This window comes from Plutella xylostella, chromosome 24 (genome assembly GCF_932276165.1).
Source record: "Plutella xylostella chromosome 24, ilPluXylo3.1, whole genome shotgun sequence".
NCBI lineage: Eukaryota > Metazoa > Arthropoda > Insecta > Lepidoptera > Plutellidae > Plutella > Plutella xylostella.
The window spans coordinates 2,884,508-2,903,073 of NC_064004.1; the positions used below are offsets into that span (position 1 = coordinate 2,884,508).

The following is an 18,566-nucleotide window of genomic DNA, read 5'->3' on the forward strand; positions in this document are numbered from 1 at the left end:
TCCTAACTAATCCTAACTAATATTATAAATGCGAAAGTAACTGTGTCTGTCTGTCTGTCTGTCTGTCTGTTACTCTTTCACGCCAAAACTACTGAACGGATTTGAATGAAATTTGGTATACATACGGTCTAGACCCTGGGAAAGAACATAGGCTACTTTTTATCCCGGAATTCCCACGGGAAAAGTTTTGAAGGCGAAGCGAAGCGCGCGGGAACAGCTAGTTTATACTATTTTAGTCCAAACTGGAAGTCAGATAAGACCGAATCTACGGGATTTGAATAAGGAAGGAATTTTTATACGTCCATAATGTAAATCTTTCATTTAAGCAAGACAAACTTGAGACAGGCATGGCGGTGTTTTTCCTTATTTTAATACTTACTTTACTGATTTATTTTTATTCACATTAATAGACTTTTTGAGTAATCTCCCTATTAAATTTGCCTTCATAAAAATATATTCAAACTGAGGAAAACGAAGGTATTATATCGCTTTGAATTAGAAATATATGTGCGCGTTTTTTGGCTTTCTTTACAAATTGTGATAGTTGTGTTACTTTTTAGTATGGGAGTTTAAGATAAGATAAGATAAGATATTCTTTATTTCCACACAAAAATATGGACAACAATACAAAACTTAATCTAACACATATGTACAAATGGCGGTCTTATCGCTTAAAGCGATTTCTTCCAGACAACCTTTGGGTGGAAGGAGTTTAATTTTTTTTTTCGAGCAAATTTCAGGAAAACACATATGAGCCTACGTGCCCTAGTATTATAAACTGATCCTTATACTTAAATATTCATCAGGTTCACTAGGCTGTCAGCGAGTGACACTATGATCTGTGCAGCGATTATAAGATTCGAAACCTCCGTTTACGTTGCGTATCGTCAACTGTCACTGTCAAAATGCTTACAAATTTGTTAGTTCCAAAAGTGACATTTGTTTTTTCCATGTTAGGTGGAATTTTACCAAACGCTAAACGTATTTAGTAGCCTGTCATACGTCTGTCAGTACAAAATGTATTTAAAATTTGATTTAAATACTATTTTATATATTTTGGTTAAAGTGACCCTTAGTGTAGTGTCGAAAATAGTATCGAAACCTGTGATCGCATCTCTGACTGGCCAAATCCAATCCCATCACTTCGGTGGCACAATCTATACTGGTCAGATATTATAATTAATATTAAAACTATAATAATATAATATAATAATATAAACACTCACACCTTGTACTAATGTACTCCCTTGCGGGGTAGGCAGAGTTGCATTGCTGCACCCACTTTTCGCCAGTGTTAATGTTAGTCCCAATATAATAGGGGGCGGGCCTATTGCCATTTTAAGGGCATACCCAAGACCCGAGAACAAATATCTGTGTTAAAACAAATATATGCCCCAGCCGGGAATCGAACCCGGGACCTTCGGCTCAGTAGTCAGGGTCTCTAACCACTACGCCATTCGGTCGTCAAAAAATTAAAACTATTGTACTCAATACGGTTACACTTTTTAAAATTGATAGCCAATTGTAGCATTAAATCAAATAAACTCATAAAAGGATTTAATACATAGTGTTAAATAAAAGGTGCTCATAATTTTAAATGCGCTTAACAGTTTCATAAATGATTCACGAAAAGATAATATTAAAATTAAGTATGAAATGATTCGGGGAAAGTTAACTATAGCCAATATTTATGCAAAGGTCAAATAGGTTAAAGGGTATTCGGTATTCGGCCTATTAGGCCAGCTTTTTCAGTATTCGGTTTTCGGAAGAATAGTAATTATAATTATACTATAGTATACTATAGTATTATAGAATACTATAGTATTCGGCCGAAAACCGAATACTTAAAAAAGAAGCAAATGTCTTTGAAAAGGGAATATAAAAAACAATTTAATTGAAACATTTAACTATCAAACAATAATTAATTGCGTAAACCTGAATACAACATCGCGCTTTCAACAATTGCGCTTTTCTTCATAAATTATATATGTACAATACCTGCTACTGAGACACAGGTATTTTTAACAAAATATATAAGGTTTGGCTACTGATTCGAGTTGGTTGACCACCATACGTACGGATCTGCCGTAAGATTAAGAAGAACACTCTTTAAATAAAACTTCAACTTTTTGAATTATACTGGATCACTTGCCGAATATTCGGTGCCCATAATATTCGGTATTCGGCTGAGAGCGCCGGCCGAATATTCGGCAAAATCACTATTCACTAGATAATTCATATTTCTGAATTCAGAATTTCAGAATTCGCGAAAAAAAAAATTTTTCCACAGTAAAAAGTTACGCGACCAACAAAGTTTGTATAAATAATAATTAAATTCATTTATTCAAGTAACAACTCTCATATTGTATTGAAAATGATTATTTTTTTTCGCGAATTTTGAAATTCTGATTTTAGTTTCGGGCTTAGATATACCATGCTGCACATGTAGGTTTCGGCTTAGTATACCCTTTTTGCAACATCCTGTATATACTGTTTTCATGTGTACTACCTATGTTCCTTTTCATGATTCATATTTTCTGTATTTATTCATATCATTTATATAAACTGGAATGATCTCCAAACAGAACACCTACTCTCTACAAAAGAACGGAAATTATTTACAATTAAAACACACGCACACATTCACAAAACCACTTCAAAAGGAGAAGGGAAACCCAACTTATAAGACCTAATTGGTGGAGAACAAAGAGTTTGAAATTCGCGACCACTCGACTACGGCGGAAATCTTTTGTTCCCGAAATGTGCGAGTTCTGAGCGAGTCACGCACTGCGGCGCCAAACCGTCCGGTTTTTAATAAATCAATTTATTTTCAGATTATTAAATCCATACTTTACTTATTTATATTGTTCAATAAAAGAATAAATAAATGTGTTCTTAGCCTATGTTAGGCAGCCCCTAGACGATCAATTATATTGCGCAATATTGACAATTGTGCCACATAATTCATCGTGTAGGGTTAATTTTGAACATTGCGCAGATGAATTCAAAACTTATTGCAAAATCAATATATTGCACAATATGATTGTAGGTCTAGGGTCCGCCTTAGTAAACAGTTTTTGTACCATACATTTTACTTACTACTTACTACCGATAAAAAGTAGCCTATGTGTTATTCCAGCGTGTCAGCTAACTCGATACCAAATTTCATTAAAATCGGTTCAGCCATTTTGACACAGATATTTGTTCCCGGGTCTTGGATGTGCCCGTAAAATGGCAATAGGCCCGCCCCCTATTACATTGGGACTAACATAACACTGGCGAAAAGTGGTTGCAGCAATGCACATCTGTCTACCCCGCAAGGGAGTACATTATAGTACAAGGTGTGAGTGTTTGTATATAATTGTTGTTGTATATTTGCTGTAAAAAAACGTCGCGCTATTTGTAGCAGTGCGTGATCAGTCTCAAGGCTTCGTCGGAGAATAATGGCTGAGATGGTTATGTTCACACGACGAGACGACAATGCGGCTTTTCAAAGGCATTTTAAGTTAAGGCTCACACTCCCGTTCTGTGCGATACAGCTGGCATTAGAATAGAATAGAATAGAATAGAAATCATTTATTTGACACACAGCAAAAAAAAAGAAAAAACAAAAATACATTAACTTTCAAAAACAGCTAAGTATATATAAAGAGAACTTAAGTAATAATTAAATTAAACAAAAATATATATAGGTATATTGTAAAAATAGAATGTACCAGTACAAAATAATGAACAAATTAGTAGCTACCTACAGTACGAACAAAATAAGAGTTCATTATAAATAAGAATAAAGGATAAGTAATCAATATGTGCAGTGAAAAATTTGGACTATAAACTCATCGAAAGTATTTGAGATTTAAATATACATACAGAAGGTTGCAATAAGGGTCTAAGCATTTATTGTGTACTCTCTGTTTACAGGAGGCTTGCAAGCTTCATCAGTCTGTGATTTCGGTGGTAAATTTTCAAAACACTCATCCGATTTCTCTGTGTTAATTACAGTTTCCCTTATTCATCAAAGTTTCCCATATTCATCACAATGTCCCCCGCTTTCATCACAACTTTTCCTCACATTCATCACAATTTCGCCCACATTCATCACACTGTCAACTTTTCCTCACAGGCGCGGTGATGGTGGTTGGGCCGGTGATGCGGTGGCGACATGTGGCGCGGGTGGCGCTGGCTGGTGCTAGCTGTGAGCGCGGTGGCGGCCGTGTCGCCGGTTGTTAAGATTGGTGAGTTTGTCCAGTTGATTTTTCTGTTGTGCTAATAAATAAATATTTTAATTTTAATCATTATTTTAATTTTTCCTTTAGTATTCTTTAGTACACTTGACCCCTCTATAAACAAAATATCCTTCCACCCTAAGGTTGTCTTGAAAAAATCGCTTTAAGCGATAAGACCGCCTTCTTTGTACATATTTGTTAGTATTTAAGTTTTGTAAGTTTATTTTATGTGTGTGTGTACAAATAAAGAATATTCTATCTATCTATCTATCTATCTAAATAATAATTGATGGTCATTATTTTTCATGATCAACCTGCCCGTCTAGTACATGTTTGATAGTTTATCCAAAACTATAAAAGTTTACGTTTTCTTGCATACAAAGTGGCGCCTCTAGCGAAAACTATCATTAAACTTTTGACAGATAATGTATGCAGATGACAAAAGGAAACCAAAACTTTTTTCGTTTTCAAAAACTGCTAAACTAGACGCCCTGTGATATTATTGTCAACTGGTGGTGCTACACTCTGACCTGTGCTTTCTCATTCAGACACTACTTGTTACAGGTTATATACCTAATATTATGCCTAGCCTTTTTCTTCTATTAGGTACTGAACGGGTGTTAAACTAAACGCTATACTATTACTCACTCGCGTGACAGAGTAAAGGCCTTACTCTGTTTATTTTAGTTAGGCCCGGGTCTCCTATTACTCCGTAGGTCGCGTCAAGTGTCACCGCCGTAGGCCGCGTCACGATACTGACTACGTCGACGCGCCAACGTCGGCGTGTGAGGGAGACCGCATCAGTACATTTCTATAGTGAGCATCGTGACGCGGCCTACGGCGTGACGCTAGACGCGACCTACGGCGTTAATAGGAGACCCGGGCCTTAGTTAGCGTTGTAAGACTCTATAAAAGTTGATGGTAGTTAAAAAAACTTTCAAATGACATATCGTTTCGCCTTAATGGTCGTTAAGCTGAAATGCTGAGTTTCTTATTTTTAGAGAAGAGAGAGATTTGAAGAGATGAATCTGGTCGATTTTAGAGATTTTAAATTGTAGGTTTCGCCAGCTATCTTTTTGGTTTTAAAAATAAGGGCGATTGGTATCGATTTCCAAAAATCTGTGTAAAATTAGCGTAACTTCCAGTAGTAAAAATGATTATGTCTATTTTGTTCCTAATTTTAGAGTTTAGGATACTAAAACTAGAGTTTAGAATACTAACAATGTTATTTTAATGACAAAACAATACAATTCTATACAGTAGGAATAATACAGCAGGCGGCCTTATCCATACAAGCGATCTCTTCCAGGCTTTATGTGGAGAAAGATCAGCAACATTCATTTAGTTTTATTAAAGTAAACCTTGTGCCTTTTCGTGTCGACATTTTGTCGAGGGAACATTTTCATTACTAGCTAGTGTAATAGGGCATACCTTCACTCTCACTACTACAGCTTTTAAACCCCCCATTTTTTCCCAGGCGCAATCTTCACCGAGGAAGCTCGTGGAGGCAGTGTCGAGTTAGCCTTCAAGTATGCGGTGTACAGGATAAACAAGGAGAGGAGTGTACTACCGGACAGTACAGTTGTGTACGACATTCAGTACACGCCAGCCAGGGACACCTTCCGGGCTTATAAGAAAGGTGAGTGTTTACATCAATGATTTGAAAAGGAAGGATACGCCCGTCAGAACGTTTTGTCAAAAGAAAATGGTACCCGTGCGCTGGCCCTAAATTCATACAAATTATGACAGATTGATGAGGTTTTAGGGCCAACGCGAGGGTGTTTGATTTTCTAGAGCGGTTGGGCCTGTCCTTACGCTAGTAATATATAAGTCAATGGTTTACATCCTAACTAATATTATAAATGCGAAAGTAACTGTGTCTGTCTGTCTGTCTGTCTGTTACTCTTTCACGCAAAAACTACTGAACGGATTTGAATGAAATTTGGTATACATATGGTCTAGACCCTGAGAAAGAACATAGGCTACTTTTTATCCCGGAATTCCCACGGGAAAATCTTTTTAAGGCGTAGCGAAGCTCGCGGACACAGCTAGTTATATTATAAACTCACGGCCAATGAAAAGGTTCCACTGAGAAAATCACCAAATTACTTCTAAACGGAAAAAGCTAGCTTAATGATGACTTCTGCAACATTGAAGTACATTTAACAGAGCATCAGGATATTACCAATTAAAAACGGTAACACTTTGTTCAAACTTTAAATTAAATGTTTAAAAAAAATGGGGTTGTTTGGTGTCGACATTTTGTGAGTGGAACTGTTTCTTTTCCCGTCAGGATATTATTCTATTAGAAGACCGAATGGTGTAGTGGTTAGTGACCCTGATTGCTATGCCGAAGGTCTAGGGTTCGATTCCTAGCCGGGGCTGATATTTACTCAAAGACAGGTATTATCACTCGGGTCTTAGGTATATGTATCGATAAGCAGAAATCCTATTGCTAGGTGCTATCAATAATATCATCGCTAGCAATCAATAAACTATTTATCTATCTATGGAATCAATCATAGTATTATCAACATATCAACCTGCCATTATTGACTGGTCCAATGATAAAATCCACCCCTACAGCCCTTTCTACAATTTTCACCTCGATAAACCATCGGCGCTTGGGATCAATTAATCAAAATCAATTTACAACCTGCTGTAAAGATACCCTGAGTAATTACACGAAAATGAAAATGTTTATGGGATATTTGCAATCTACAGGTTTCAAGAGGTCGACCTACTTCTGAAGATTTTAATTTAGGATTTGGAGGCGATTCAAATCATAGGCTGTTGCGCGTGTGTTTAGCTTCTTCTTTATAGGGTTTCCTCTCCCTTCCCCATCCTCATCGCTTCCCTTTTCTTCCCCTCCCATCCCATCCCTTAATCGGAATACCCCTGAATTGCTTACATTATTTAGTTAAAATCATATTATTACTTATTTAAAGAAAGAAGAAAGAAAGAAAGAAAATACATTTATTTCACACACACACGGAAACAACATAAAAATAAATAATAAAACAAATATTAAAGAGGTTTAAAAGTAAAGGAAAATGAGCAAGGGTGTTGCTTCCCGGTGCAGAAACGGGTTCTAGCTCAGCTTGGTGATATGATAAACCATAGCGCTGGTTTTCAGCTAGACCCATTAACACACAAATCCAAGTTAAAAATATCCTAAGCAACGTTAAATCCCCCGACATTCAACACTAAGGGCCTGTTCCACAATGTCTGGTTAGTGGCTACCTGTCGGATAAAATACATGCTGTCACTTTCTGTCATTATTTTTTAGACAGTGACAGTATGTATTTTATCCGACAGGTAGCCACTAACCAGACATTGTGGAACAGGCCCTAAAAGTCGCACAACTTTAAAACGACAAAGCCGATTTTGATAAAATATGGCTAAGAACACTCGTTAAGTACCTAGCTCTATGACCCAAAAAACAAATCTATAATCGTCTGAGCTGTTTGGGAGCTAAGCTATCACAGAAAGATGCACACACACACACACACACACACACGTTCAACTTATAACACTCCTCTTTTTCATCGGGGGTTAACAAATATGGTAGACTAATAATACGCGTGTAGTGATGAGATAGATGAGCTTATGTTTTTAATTAAGAGACATTAGCAAGACCAGACAATGATGGATCACTTCCCGTGTGACCTTGCTAGTGAAGTAATGTGTTGTGGGTATTGGAATAGTAGAGCTTATTTAATAAGAAGTAAGTATACTTAACGACCGAATGGTGTAGTGGTTATAGTGAGCATTGAGAAAAGTTTATGAGTTGAAGTGAAAATAGCGGGAACAATTAGTGTAAATATATTTATTTTTCTTAAAATCCTAACTAATATTATAAATGCGAAAGTAACTGTGTCTGTCTGTCTGTCTGTCTGTTACTATTTCACGCCAAAACTACTGAAAAGATTTTAATGAAATTTGGTATACATATGGTATAGACCCTGGGAAAGAACATAGGCTACTTTTTATTCCGGAATTCCCACGGGAAAACTTTTTAAGGCGAAGCGAAGCGCGCGGGAACAGCTAGTTATATTATACTAGCTGTTCCCGCGAGCTTCGCTTCGTGAAAGAGTAACAGATAGACAGACAGACAGACAGACAGACAGACACAGTTACTTTCGCATTTATAATATTAGTTAGGAAGTTAGGATTAGGATGTAGATATCATCTAACATATCTCACACACGGCTACCCGAGTTCAAACTAGGCAGAGTCTGTATTTTGGGTATCGAAAAGCTGATATACCTATCTACAGATAGATACACATGAAATGAAATGAAATGAAATGAAATGAAATGAAATGAAATGAAATGAAATGAAATGAAATGAAATGAAATGAAATGAAATGAAATATTTATTTAAGTATACAGGATAAGTTATTCAAAAAATATCACTAGCCCCACACTAGGATACCCTGTGTTGTGGGTACTAGTCTCTTCCGGTATTGTGCAATATAACTACTTATAACTAAATCCAACAATCATTAAAAATTAATTACTAATTAACTCAGCAAATAGGAAGTTATTACATTGTTGAACCATTAAAAAATAAACAATAAAATTAAGTTGTACAATTAAACGATTCAAATAAGTTATACATAATTATAACATTTAGCATCTATGCAATGAAAATACATATATTTTAAGTATCTAACCCATGTATAGTATTTTAGTTATTTACATATTATACATATCGGTCGCGACACTCGCGAGTCGCGACCCACAGGTTGAAAAACACTGGTCTATATGAATGTGGTAGAGTTATTTCAATAGATTATTCGACAACACTACTCTATAAACTCTATAAACATATTTATATATGATAATATATCATGTTTTTCCCTGAATTCGTCTCTCTAGCCCCATCAACTGGATCTATAACAACAGCCAAAGAAAAAAAACAGCAACCGGCACTAGACTTTGTAAATTTGTTTATGAATCCCTCAAAGAATAAACAGATCCTGTAAAAACAAGGCACAAAAAATATTCTGCCTCATTATGTTATGAAACAACAGGCTTCTCTGAAAAAAATACACAATACCAACATAGCTAGATTTTTATGACTTTGTTACTAGGTATTTGGTATAAAATTTAAGCTAAATTGGTAACAGCTCAGCAGAAATTGAACATAACTCACGGGCAATGAAAAAGCTCCATTGAGAAAATCACCAAATTACCTATTTAGGTACTCCTAAACGAAAAAAACTAACATGAGAATTCATTGGCACATGCCAGAGAGCGATCTTTTTACGAACTAGGTATAGTGCCACAAACTTATCTGTTCCGGTGACAGCTCACGTAAATGTGTAATATTTCTTCATTCTATAAGATTTTAAGTTTGCCCGTAGTGGTAATTCGCTCTTGTGGTTTCAATAAACCCCTCTAATCTATATCAATATATAATTCATTAGTAAATAATGAGATATAGATCACTTTAGTTCGCTCTCACCGGAACAGATAAGTTTGTCGCACTGTATAAGAAACGTCTCGACAAATTTAATAACACTTCAACTTAAAACGGTTTGACAGTGAACAAAACGCAGACAGTTACGCTTTGTTTTTGTATGTGTCGCAACATCTTAATCGTATATTGTTAATCTAAGATGCCAGGAATTGAACCCCCGCCCTGTCTGCTTATAAAATCACATCCACTACGCCGCCCCGACAAGTGCTAATACAGTGTGTTGTTTTTCGGACCCGTCAAACTTTAAGGGTGGATTCTACGAGTAATTTAATAGAGAAAAACCCCTCATATGTGAGGTCAAATCTCAATATTCTAGAAATGGCGGCCATTTTAAAGTTGCTTTGAACTTTTTTTATGTAACTTTTAAGTAGTTGTGGATATTTTTATTGGATAGAGATTACTTTTTGCCGATATAAGCATTTTATTTCATGTCCGTAAGGCGTTTAAATCTCGAGATATGATTTAATAAAAGAAGAAAAAAATATAATTTAAGTTACTCCCTAGTCTCCATATATGGGTTTTTTTCCCGTTGAAATTACTCGTAGAATAGTAATAGTAATATGTTTATTGCAACTATGTAAGTTTTACACAGATCTTAAAATTATGTACAAAATGGTCCTTAACATAGTGCCCTATGGGGAAAACAAGTTTAATCTAGGTAATATTATTCTAAGTAAGTAATATAGAAAGTAACAAATTTGTATGTATTTGCTTACATAATAAAGATATAAAATCTACATTAAATTTTAACATTCATAATAAACTATAATATTTAACATAGAGTAGTTAATAATATAGATATTTCGTTCATAACAACAAAGATAGGTGTTTATAGTAAGTTATTTTAGTTATCAACTAGGTATTCATTTACTGTGTAATAGCATTTCTGTGTAAGTAGAGTTTTTAATTTGGAAAGGAATTTACTATAGTTTAATTCGGTTTTAATAATGGTTGGAAGTTTATTGTAGATTTTTAGGCATTTAAAGTATGGGCTATTGTTAAAAATTTGCATATTAGATTGTGGCACTGATAGTTGGTTTTTGTTCCTACTGTTAATTTTGTGGACTTCGTTTACCTGTTTAAATAATTCCATATTGTTCCTTACAAACTTGGCTATTTCGAAAATGTATAATGAAGGTAGTGAAAGTATTTTATGTTTGATGAAAAATGGTTTACAGCTAGTTGTGTTTTGGAGATTTGCTATGATCCGGAGACATCTTTTTTGTAGAACAAATAAGTCATGAACGTCTACACTATCACCCCATAGAATGATGCCATAACTTAACCATGCATTTGCATATGCATAGTATGCTGTGAGAGCAGTGTTTATGTTGGTGTTAACTTTTAGTATACCTAGGGAATAGATGAATTGGGACAATTTGCTTTTAATTATTTGTACGTGACATTTGTAGTTTAAATGTGTATCTAAATGTATGCCTAGTAACTTAAATGTGTTGACTTTCTCTATATTAGTTAATTGCAGATTTATAGGAGCTTTTTGGTATGGCCTAAATTGGATCATTTTTGTTTTTAGGATGTTAATTTCCAAGTTATGACAGTCTAGCCAATTTTTTGTTTGGTGAAAGATTTCTTTTAGTTGTTTGTTGCAGTCATCTTCTGTGGAACTTTGTAATAGTATTGATATATCATCAGCAAAAAGTACATTATGGGTTTTAATATGGTTAGGTAGATCATTTATGTAAACAAGAAAGAGAATACATCCTAGGACACTTCCTTGTGGAATTGAACAGTTGGTTATGCCGGTGGTAGATTTTATAGTTGCTATTTGTTGGGCGTGGAGGTCGGTATGTTGTATCTGAACATATTGTTGTCGGTTTTCGAGATAGGAACGGAACCAGTCGTGGGCTATTCCACGCACTCCTGAATCATATAATTTACTAAGTAGTATTTTGTGTGATACCTTATCGTATGCTTTAGATAAATCTAGCAAAAGTCCTATGGCATATTTCTTTTCATTCAAGTAGTTATATATTTCTTGCATGTATTTATACACAGCTAGTGTAGTTGAATGTCGTTTTCTAAACCCGTGTTGATTTTTATGAAGTAGATTATTTCTTTCTAGGAAGGTAGTAAGTTTATTAGTCATGGCTTTTTCATAAATTTTTGATATCACTGAGAGAAGTGCAATGGGTCTGAATTTATCCGGGTCTGTATCTTTTCTCCTTTTGTTTTTAGGTATTGGTATGATTTTAGCCATTTTTAATTTTTCAGGGAAAATTCCTTCTTTAAATGATTGGTTGATTAACCGTGTAAGGGGGTATTTCAGAACATCAGCGCAGCTTTTAAGGAGTGTGGACGGAATTTCATCATCACCAGATGTGTTTTGTGGAAACTGTCCGAGAGGTAGGATCGAAATATTTTTCGTCCCGAACCAACCGAGGACCTCAAAAACTCTCAGATGGGACTCTGAGTCTCATAAGAGAACGGAGAGAAATGAGGTTGCAGTCTTCAGTTGATATGGTCGAATACAGACGTCTAAACAGACAGATCGCCAAAGCAAGACGTTGCGATATGAGACGCTACAATTGCAAGCGCATTCAAGACGCAATAGAGCAAAACAAGGGCTCCAAAGTCTTTGCTAGAGATCGATCTGTTCGGCAGACTCTGTTGACCCAACTGAAGACCGACACTGGCAACACCGTTTCATCAGTGCCCGAAATTCTGGGAGAAATTGAGAGATTCTACGGACAGTTATACACCACAACACAAAACCCTATTACCAGCGGTGCTCACGACAGCCGAGCGCCACTCACCCGACACTATACCGAAGATATTCCGGACGTCAGTCTAGACGAGATTAGTATAGCTCTCAAACAGCTAAAAAACAACAAAGCTCCGGGAGATGATGGAATAACGACAGAACTTCTGAAAGCCGGCGGTAGACCGATTTTAATAGCACTTCGGAGGCTGTTTAATTCCGTCATACTCGAAGGCACAAGCCCGGAGGCATGGAGCAGAAGTGTAGTGACTTTGTTCTTCAAGAAAGGCAACAAAGCCCTATTGAAGAATTATAGACCCATTGCACTTCTGAGCCATGTGTACAAGCTGTTTTCGAGAGTTATTACGAATCGTCTCGAGCAAAGACTCGACGACTTCCAGCCACCCGAACAAGCCGGGTTCCGAAAAGGCTATAGTACCATAGATCACATACACACGCTTCGGCAGGTTATACAGAAGACCGAGGAGTATAATCTACCTTTATGTCTAGCGTTTGTGGACTATGAGAAAGCCTTTGATTCTATTGAGCTCTGGGCGATGCTTCAATCCCTTCAGCGGTGCCATATAGACTATCGCTATATCGAGGTGTTGAGATGTATGTACAATGCTGCCACAATGTCAGTTCGATTACACGAACATAGCACAAAACCGATCCAGTTGCAAAGGGGCGTGAGACAGGGAGATGTTATTTCTCCGAAACTGTTCACCTGTGCACTGGAAGATGTTTTTAAGCTTGTAGAGTGGAAAAGACTGGGCATTAACGTCAATGGCGAATATATCTCTCATCTACGATTTGCTGATGACATAGTTATTATGGCGGAAACGCTGGAGGAGTTAGGCGAAATGCTCACAGACCTCAATGATGCCTCTAAACAAGTTGGGCTGAAAATGAACATGGACAAGACAAAGGTCATGTCGAACGAACATGTTTCATCATCGCCCGTAACTGTAGGAGGTGTCACCATCGAAGTTGTTGATCAGTATCCCTACCTAGGACAAGTGATCCGATTAGGTAAATCCAACTTCGATAAAGAGGTAGCTCGTAGAATCCAACTCGGATGGGCAGCGTTCGGGAAATTACGACACATCTTCACTGAAAACATACCTCAGTGTCTGAAAACAAAAGTTTTCAATCAGTGCGTGTTGCCAGTGATGACTTACGGAGCCGAGACGTGGTGCTTCACCAAAGGGCTTATCCACAAGCTCAGAGTTGCTCAGCGTGCTATGGAAAGGGCTATGTTAGGCGTGTCCCTGCGAGATAGGATTCGTAATGAAGAAATCCGCAGGAGAACTAAAGTTACCGACATAGCCAAAAGGATTAGCACGCTGAAGTGGCAATGGGCTGGCCACGTAGCCCGCAGAGCCGACGACCGCTGGAGTAGAAAGGTTCTGGAGTGGAGACCCCGTGTCGGCAAACGGCGTGTCGGTCGCCCCCCAACCCGTTGGTCTGATGATCTGCGGAAGGTAGCGGTAAGCCGCTGGATGCAGATGGCGGGTGACCGTTTGGGGTGGCGATCGTTAGGAGAGGCCTATGTCCAACAGTGGACTACGGAAGGCTGAGAGAGAGAGAGAGAGATGTGTTTTTATTACCTAGGCTGTTTATTATTTTGAGAATCTCAGTTTCGGTGACTGGGTGTAGGAACATGGAGTGGAGTGAAGATGAAGCAGCGCGCGGGGGCGGGGGCGCGGGGGTGCGCGGGGGTGTAGGCGAGCCCGCCGCCGCCGCCGCCGGGCTCGGGGCCTCTCCCACAGACATAAAGTATTTGTTAAAACAGTTGGACACTAATTCTGGAGATTCAGTTACGTTATCGTTTACTTTCAGTTTCATATTATTTACAGTAAATCCGGTTTGAGATTTTGATGAAGTGATTCGTTTTATTATTTTCCACATAGTTTTTGTTTTATTTTTTGATTCATCGAATTCTTTTGCATGATACATTTTTTTTGAGGATATGATGCATCTTTTTAATGTTTTATTGTATTGTTTATAAAAGTTTTTTAATATTGTATTATTATTACAGCTGTTGATATGACTCCTTAATAGTCTTTTATTTTTACGGGATTCTCTAAGTCCTTTGGTGAGCCAAGTCTTCTTAGGTTTTAAATTAATATTTATTAATATACAGTCATACCCGCACCGTGGCACGCGCGCGTTTGATTTTATAACGGTCATCGTCGAATTTTCGAAAATGTCTAATACCGCTAAGTGTAACAACTGTAATGTTATAATAGATGAATTATTAACATTTGTGCAAAACAAAATTAAGATTGTAGACGATGTCAGCCTCGTACAAGTCTGCAAATCCGGATTCTCGGAAAGTGATATCGAACGTTCCAAAACTATCCTGATTGAATGTATAGCTAACACCTCATATGCCGGTCGTATAAAAATGCGCAGAGGAACTGGAAAAGAACAACGAGACATTGAGGACATTATAAGAGGACTTAAGCAGGTAGAACCTAGTGAACTTCCCATATTTGCTGCTCGAAACCTAACTAAGCTACCCCCATATACTTTCGATCACATAGATGTGACCAGCTTACTTAAAGACATTGCCTATCTCAAAGCAGATCTTCAGGACTTACGATGCAAGACATGCCCTACAGAAGAAGTCCAAAAACTACGAAATGAAATGCTAGAATTGATTCGTCAAGAAAAGCCTACCCATAGTAACGTCAATAGTCACAGAGGTGCTAATTTTCTCGATAGTGGACCAGTGGGCCTAGACATGACACTGTACCAGGATACTAATGATGCTCTTCCGGAGCTCGAGTCTACGACGAACGCTGATGCACAGGTCTCGTCTCCTATAAACCCAAGCGGTAAACATATAACGATCAAACACATTTCCGTTCAAGAATGTAATCCAAAACCGCCAACTCCACCAGCACAAACAGGCGCCTCAACTAAACTAGATACAAAATCCTCAACCGAGCCAGATGCCGTTACAAAACCTGCTCAGAAACCCTCACTCACCTTCGCTCAAGTCTCAAAGACACCAAAGAAAAGTTCTGTCGAACAAGATAAAAATGAGACTAATACCTGGACTGCGGTGACGTATAAGAAAAAACGCCGTAACAATAACATCAGAGGTTCCAGCACTAATGTATCTACTAACAAACTAAAGGCAGCACCGCGTATTGCCTATATTTACCTATCGAATGTAGACAGTTCTATTAAAAACAAGGATATCCATGAATATGCAAAGGATCTCGGCCAGGATATACTTGACGTGGAAAAGCTTAGCGAAGACCACCATGGAAGCGCCTCATCCTACATTCTAAAGGTACGATATGAACAACTATCTAACCTCTTGAAGTCCAGCTTCTGGCCTAGCAATATTATCGTTGGTCAATATTACAACAGTAAACCACTGCAAGTAAAACCACTAACAAAAAATGGCTAACGAAACATTAAATTTAGTATCAATTAACTGTCACGGATTTACTCGGAATACCAACCTAATTACTGAGCTTTGTGACAAAAATGATATTGTTATTTTACAAGAGACATGGCTGCTCGAGACTAATCTACATACGCTTAACACTGTATCCAAAACACACAACAACATAGGGACTACAGCTGTAGACATGTCCGAGGGTATTCTGAAAGGTAGGCCCTACGGAGGCGTTGCAATACTATACAAGAACTCACTGCGTGTACGATCCGTGGACTGCGGAACGCCTCGCCTAGCAGCCATAGAAGTGGCTTTGCCACGAAATAGAAACCTGTTTGTTATCACAGTTTACATGCCTACGGATAAGGCTGATCACTTTCCTGAATTCACTGTTTTATTGGGTAAAATACATGCACTAATTGACGAAAGGAATGCTTCTGACTGTCTGATTGTCGGTGATTTCAACGCGGATCCACGGAAGCCTTTTGGCAGAGAACTGGAGTTGTTTTGTGCCGAATATGACTATAAATACACCGATAGACTGCTATTACCGCCGGACTCGTACACATACGTTAGCGACGCTCACAACACTACATCGTGGCTCGATCATTGTCTGGCTACTGAGCGCACGCACGGAGCGATACGGAGAATTGACATAGACTATAGTGTCTCATGGACAGATCACCGCTCATTACATCTCGAACTAGATATTGATACATTAACATCTTACAACGAAAACCAGCCGAAATGCAACCAATATGCGTGGAAGCCTCGGTCAATGCTCCAAATTAATCATTACTCAGAAATTGTCGATACCAATTTACATCACTATCTCACACAAATAATTGACGTTTCAAATATGAATGAAAACTCAATCGACAATCTTTGTAGCAACATAATAACAACAATGCAACAGGCTTCTATTCAAGCATTTACAAAAAATACATCTGCAAGCTCGAGGAGGCGAAGAATACCAGGCTGGAATAAACACGTCGCCGATTGTTATGCCGCCTCTAAGCGAGCGTTAAGTCTATGGCACGAATCTGGCCGGCCGGTTAGTGGGGATATCGCGGAGAATCGCAAACAAAAACGCAAAATGTTTAAAAACTCGCTTAAGGACTGTCAAAAAAGAAAAGATCAAATACTCATGGATAAATTAGCGAATGACATGGCATGTAAAAACTTTTCGAGCTTTTGGAATCGCACCAATAGCTTAATCAAGGCCAAGAACGTACTTCCTTCTCACATTAACGGGATTACGGACGATAAAAACATTGCAGAAGAATTTAGTGCCATGTTTACACAGCCCCCACCACCTACCTCACAAAACATGTCAACACATCTACAATCGAACCACTCGATACCTAATGATAAAGACCGTACAGCTATAACCAGTAACACCTTGTGTAAAATAATAAAAGAGATGGCCAGAGGAAAATCACCGGGGCTTGACGGTCTTTCTATTGAGCACATACAAAACAGCGGCATCTATACAATGCAAGCACTTACACTATTATATAACTCCATATTAACCACCTCTCACATTCCTAAGATACTTGCACAAACAGTGGTTACACCAATCCTCAAAAATGCAAAGAAGGATAAATCGAGCTCCGGCAATTATCGACCTATAGCACTGGCCTCCATCATCGCTCGACTACTAGAAAAGGTATTGCACTCTATGGCTGAGGTATACTTAACTTCCGAGCCAAATCAAATGGGGTTCAAACACAGTCACTCTACTGTAACGTGTGTGTATACGCTAAAACAGATAGCCAGCTACTACAAAAAACGAAAAACCTCAATCTACGCCTGCTTTTTAGATCTTAGCAAGGCTTTCGATCGTGTAGCACATGAACAGCTATGGAATAAAATTGAAAATCGAGGCGCTCCTACCGCCATTGTAAAGGTGCTAAGCGCCTGGTATAAAGCACAGAGAAACGTTGTGCGATGGAATGGTGTACTGTCGGAGCCAGTGGGATTGAGCTGCGGCGTGAGACAGGGTGGTAGCATGTCCCCGGTCCTGTTCAACCTGTACATGGACGATCTGAACAAGCAGCTCTCACAGACCCAAGTCGGATGCTCCATGCACGGGACCATGGTAAACAATATCTGTTACGCGGACGACATGGTCCTGCTGGCCCCCTCCATCTCCGCGATGCGCGAGCTTCTGTCGGTGTGTGAGAAGTATGCAGACGATCACAATATGCAGTACAACGCGGACAAATCGGAGTATATGATCTTCCAGTCAGAGAACACACCTACAACTGATCTCCCATTAATACTGAAAGGAGAAACATTACGGCGGGCTGAAGAAGTGAAATATCTAGGCCACATTATTAATTCTAGACTTTCAGATGATGCTGACATTGAACGCCAACGAAGAGCCGTGACGGTGCGTGCTAACATGCTGGCGCGGCGCTTCCAGCGCTGCAGCGGGGAGGTGAAGCGCCAGCTGTTCCTCACGTACTGCACCAGCGTGTACACGGTGGAGCTGTGGAGCTCGCACACGGTGGAGGCGATGCGGCGCATGCGCGTGCAGTACAACCACGCGTGGCGCGCGCTGTTCCGCCTGCCGTACCACTGCAGCGCCAGCGGCATGTTCGCGGCGGGGCGCGCGCCGGGCTGGGCCGCGCTGCTGCGCCGGCGCTCCGCGTCCACGCGCGCCGTCATCTTCGCGTCCGACAACCCCATACTGTGCGCGGTCCGGCAGTGG

General features: G+C 38.7%; 1 protein-coding gene across 1 annotated transcript in view; it reads left to right on the forward strand.

Moving 5' to 3' along the window:
* The window catches only part of LOC105390423 (glutamate receptor ionotropic, kainate 2), a 54,819-nt gene that overhangs the window by 12,513 nt on the left and 23,740 nt on the right, over window positions 1–18,566 (forward strand). The window contains exons 2-3 of the mRNA XM_048629974.1: window positions 4,124–4,235; window positions 5,704–5,865. Coding sequence (XP_048485931.1) covers window positions 4,163–4,235; window positions 5,704–5,865 — 235 coding nt within the window. The 5' untranslated portion in view covers window positions 4,124–4,162. The remainder of the gene's footprint in view (window positions 1–4,123; window positions 4,236–5,703; window positions 5,866–18,566) is intronic.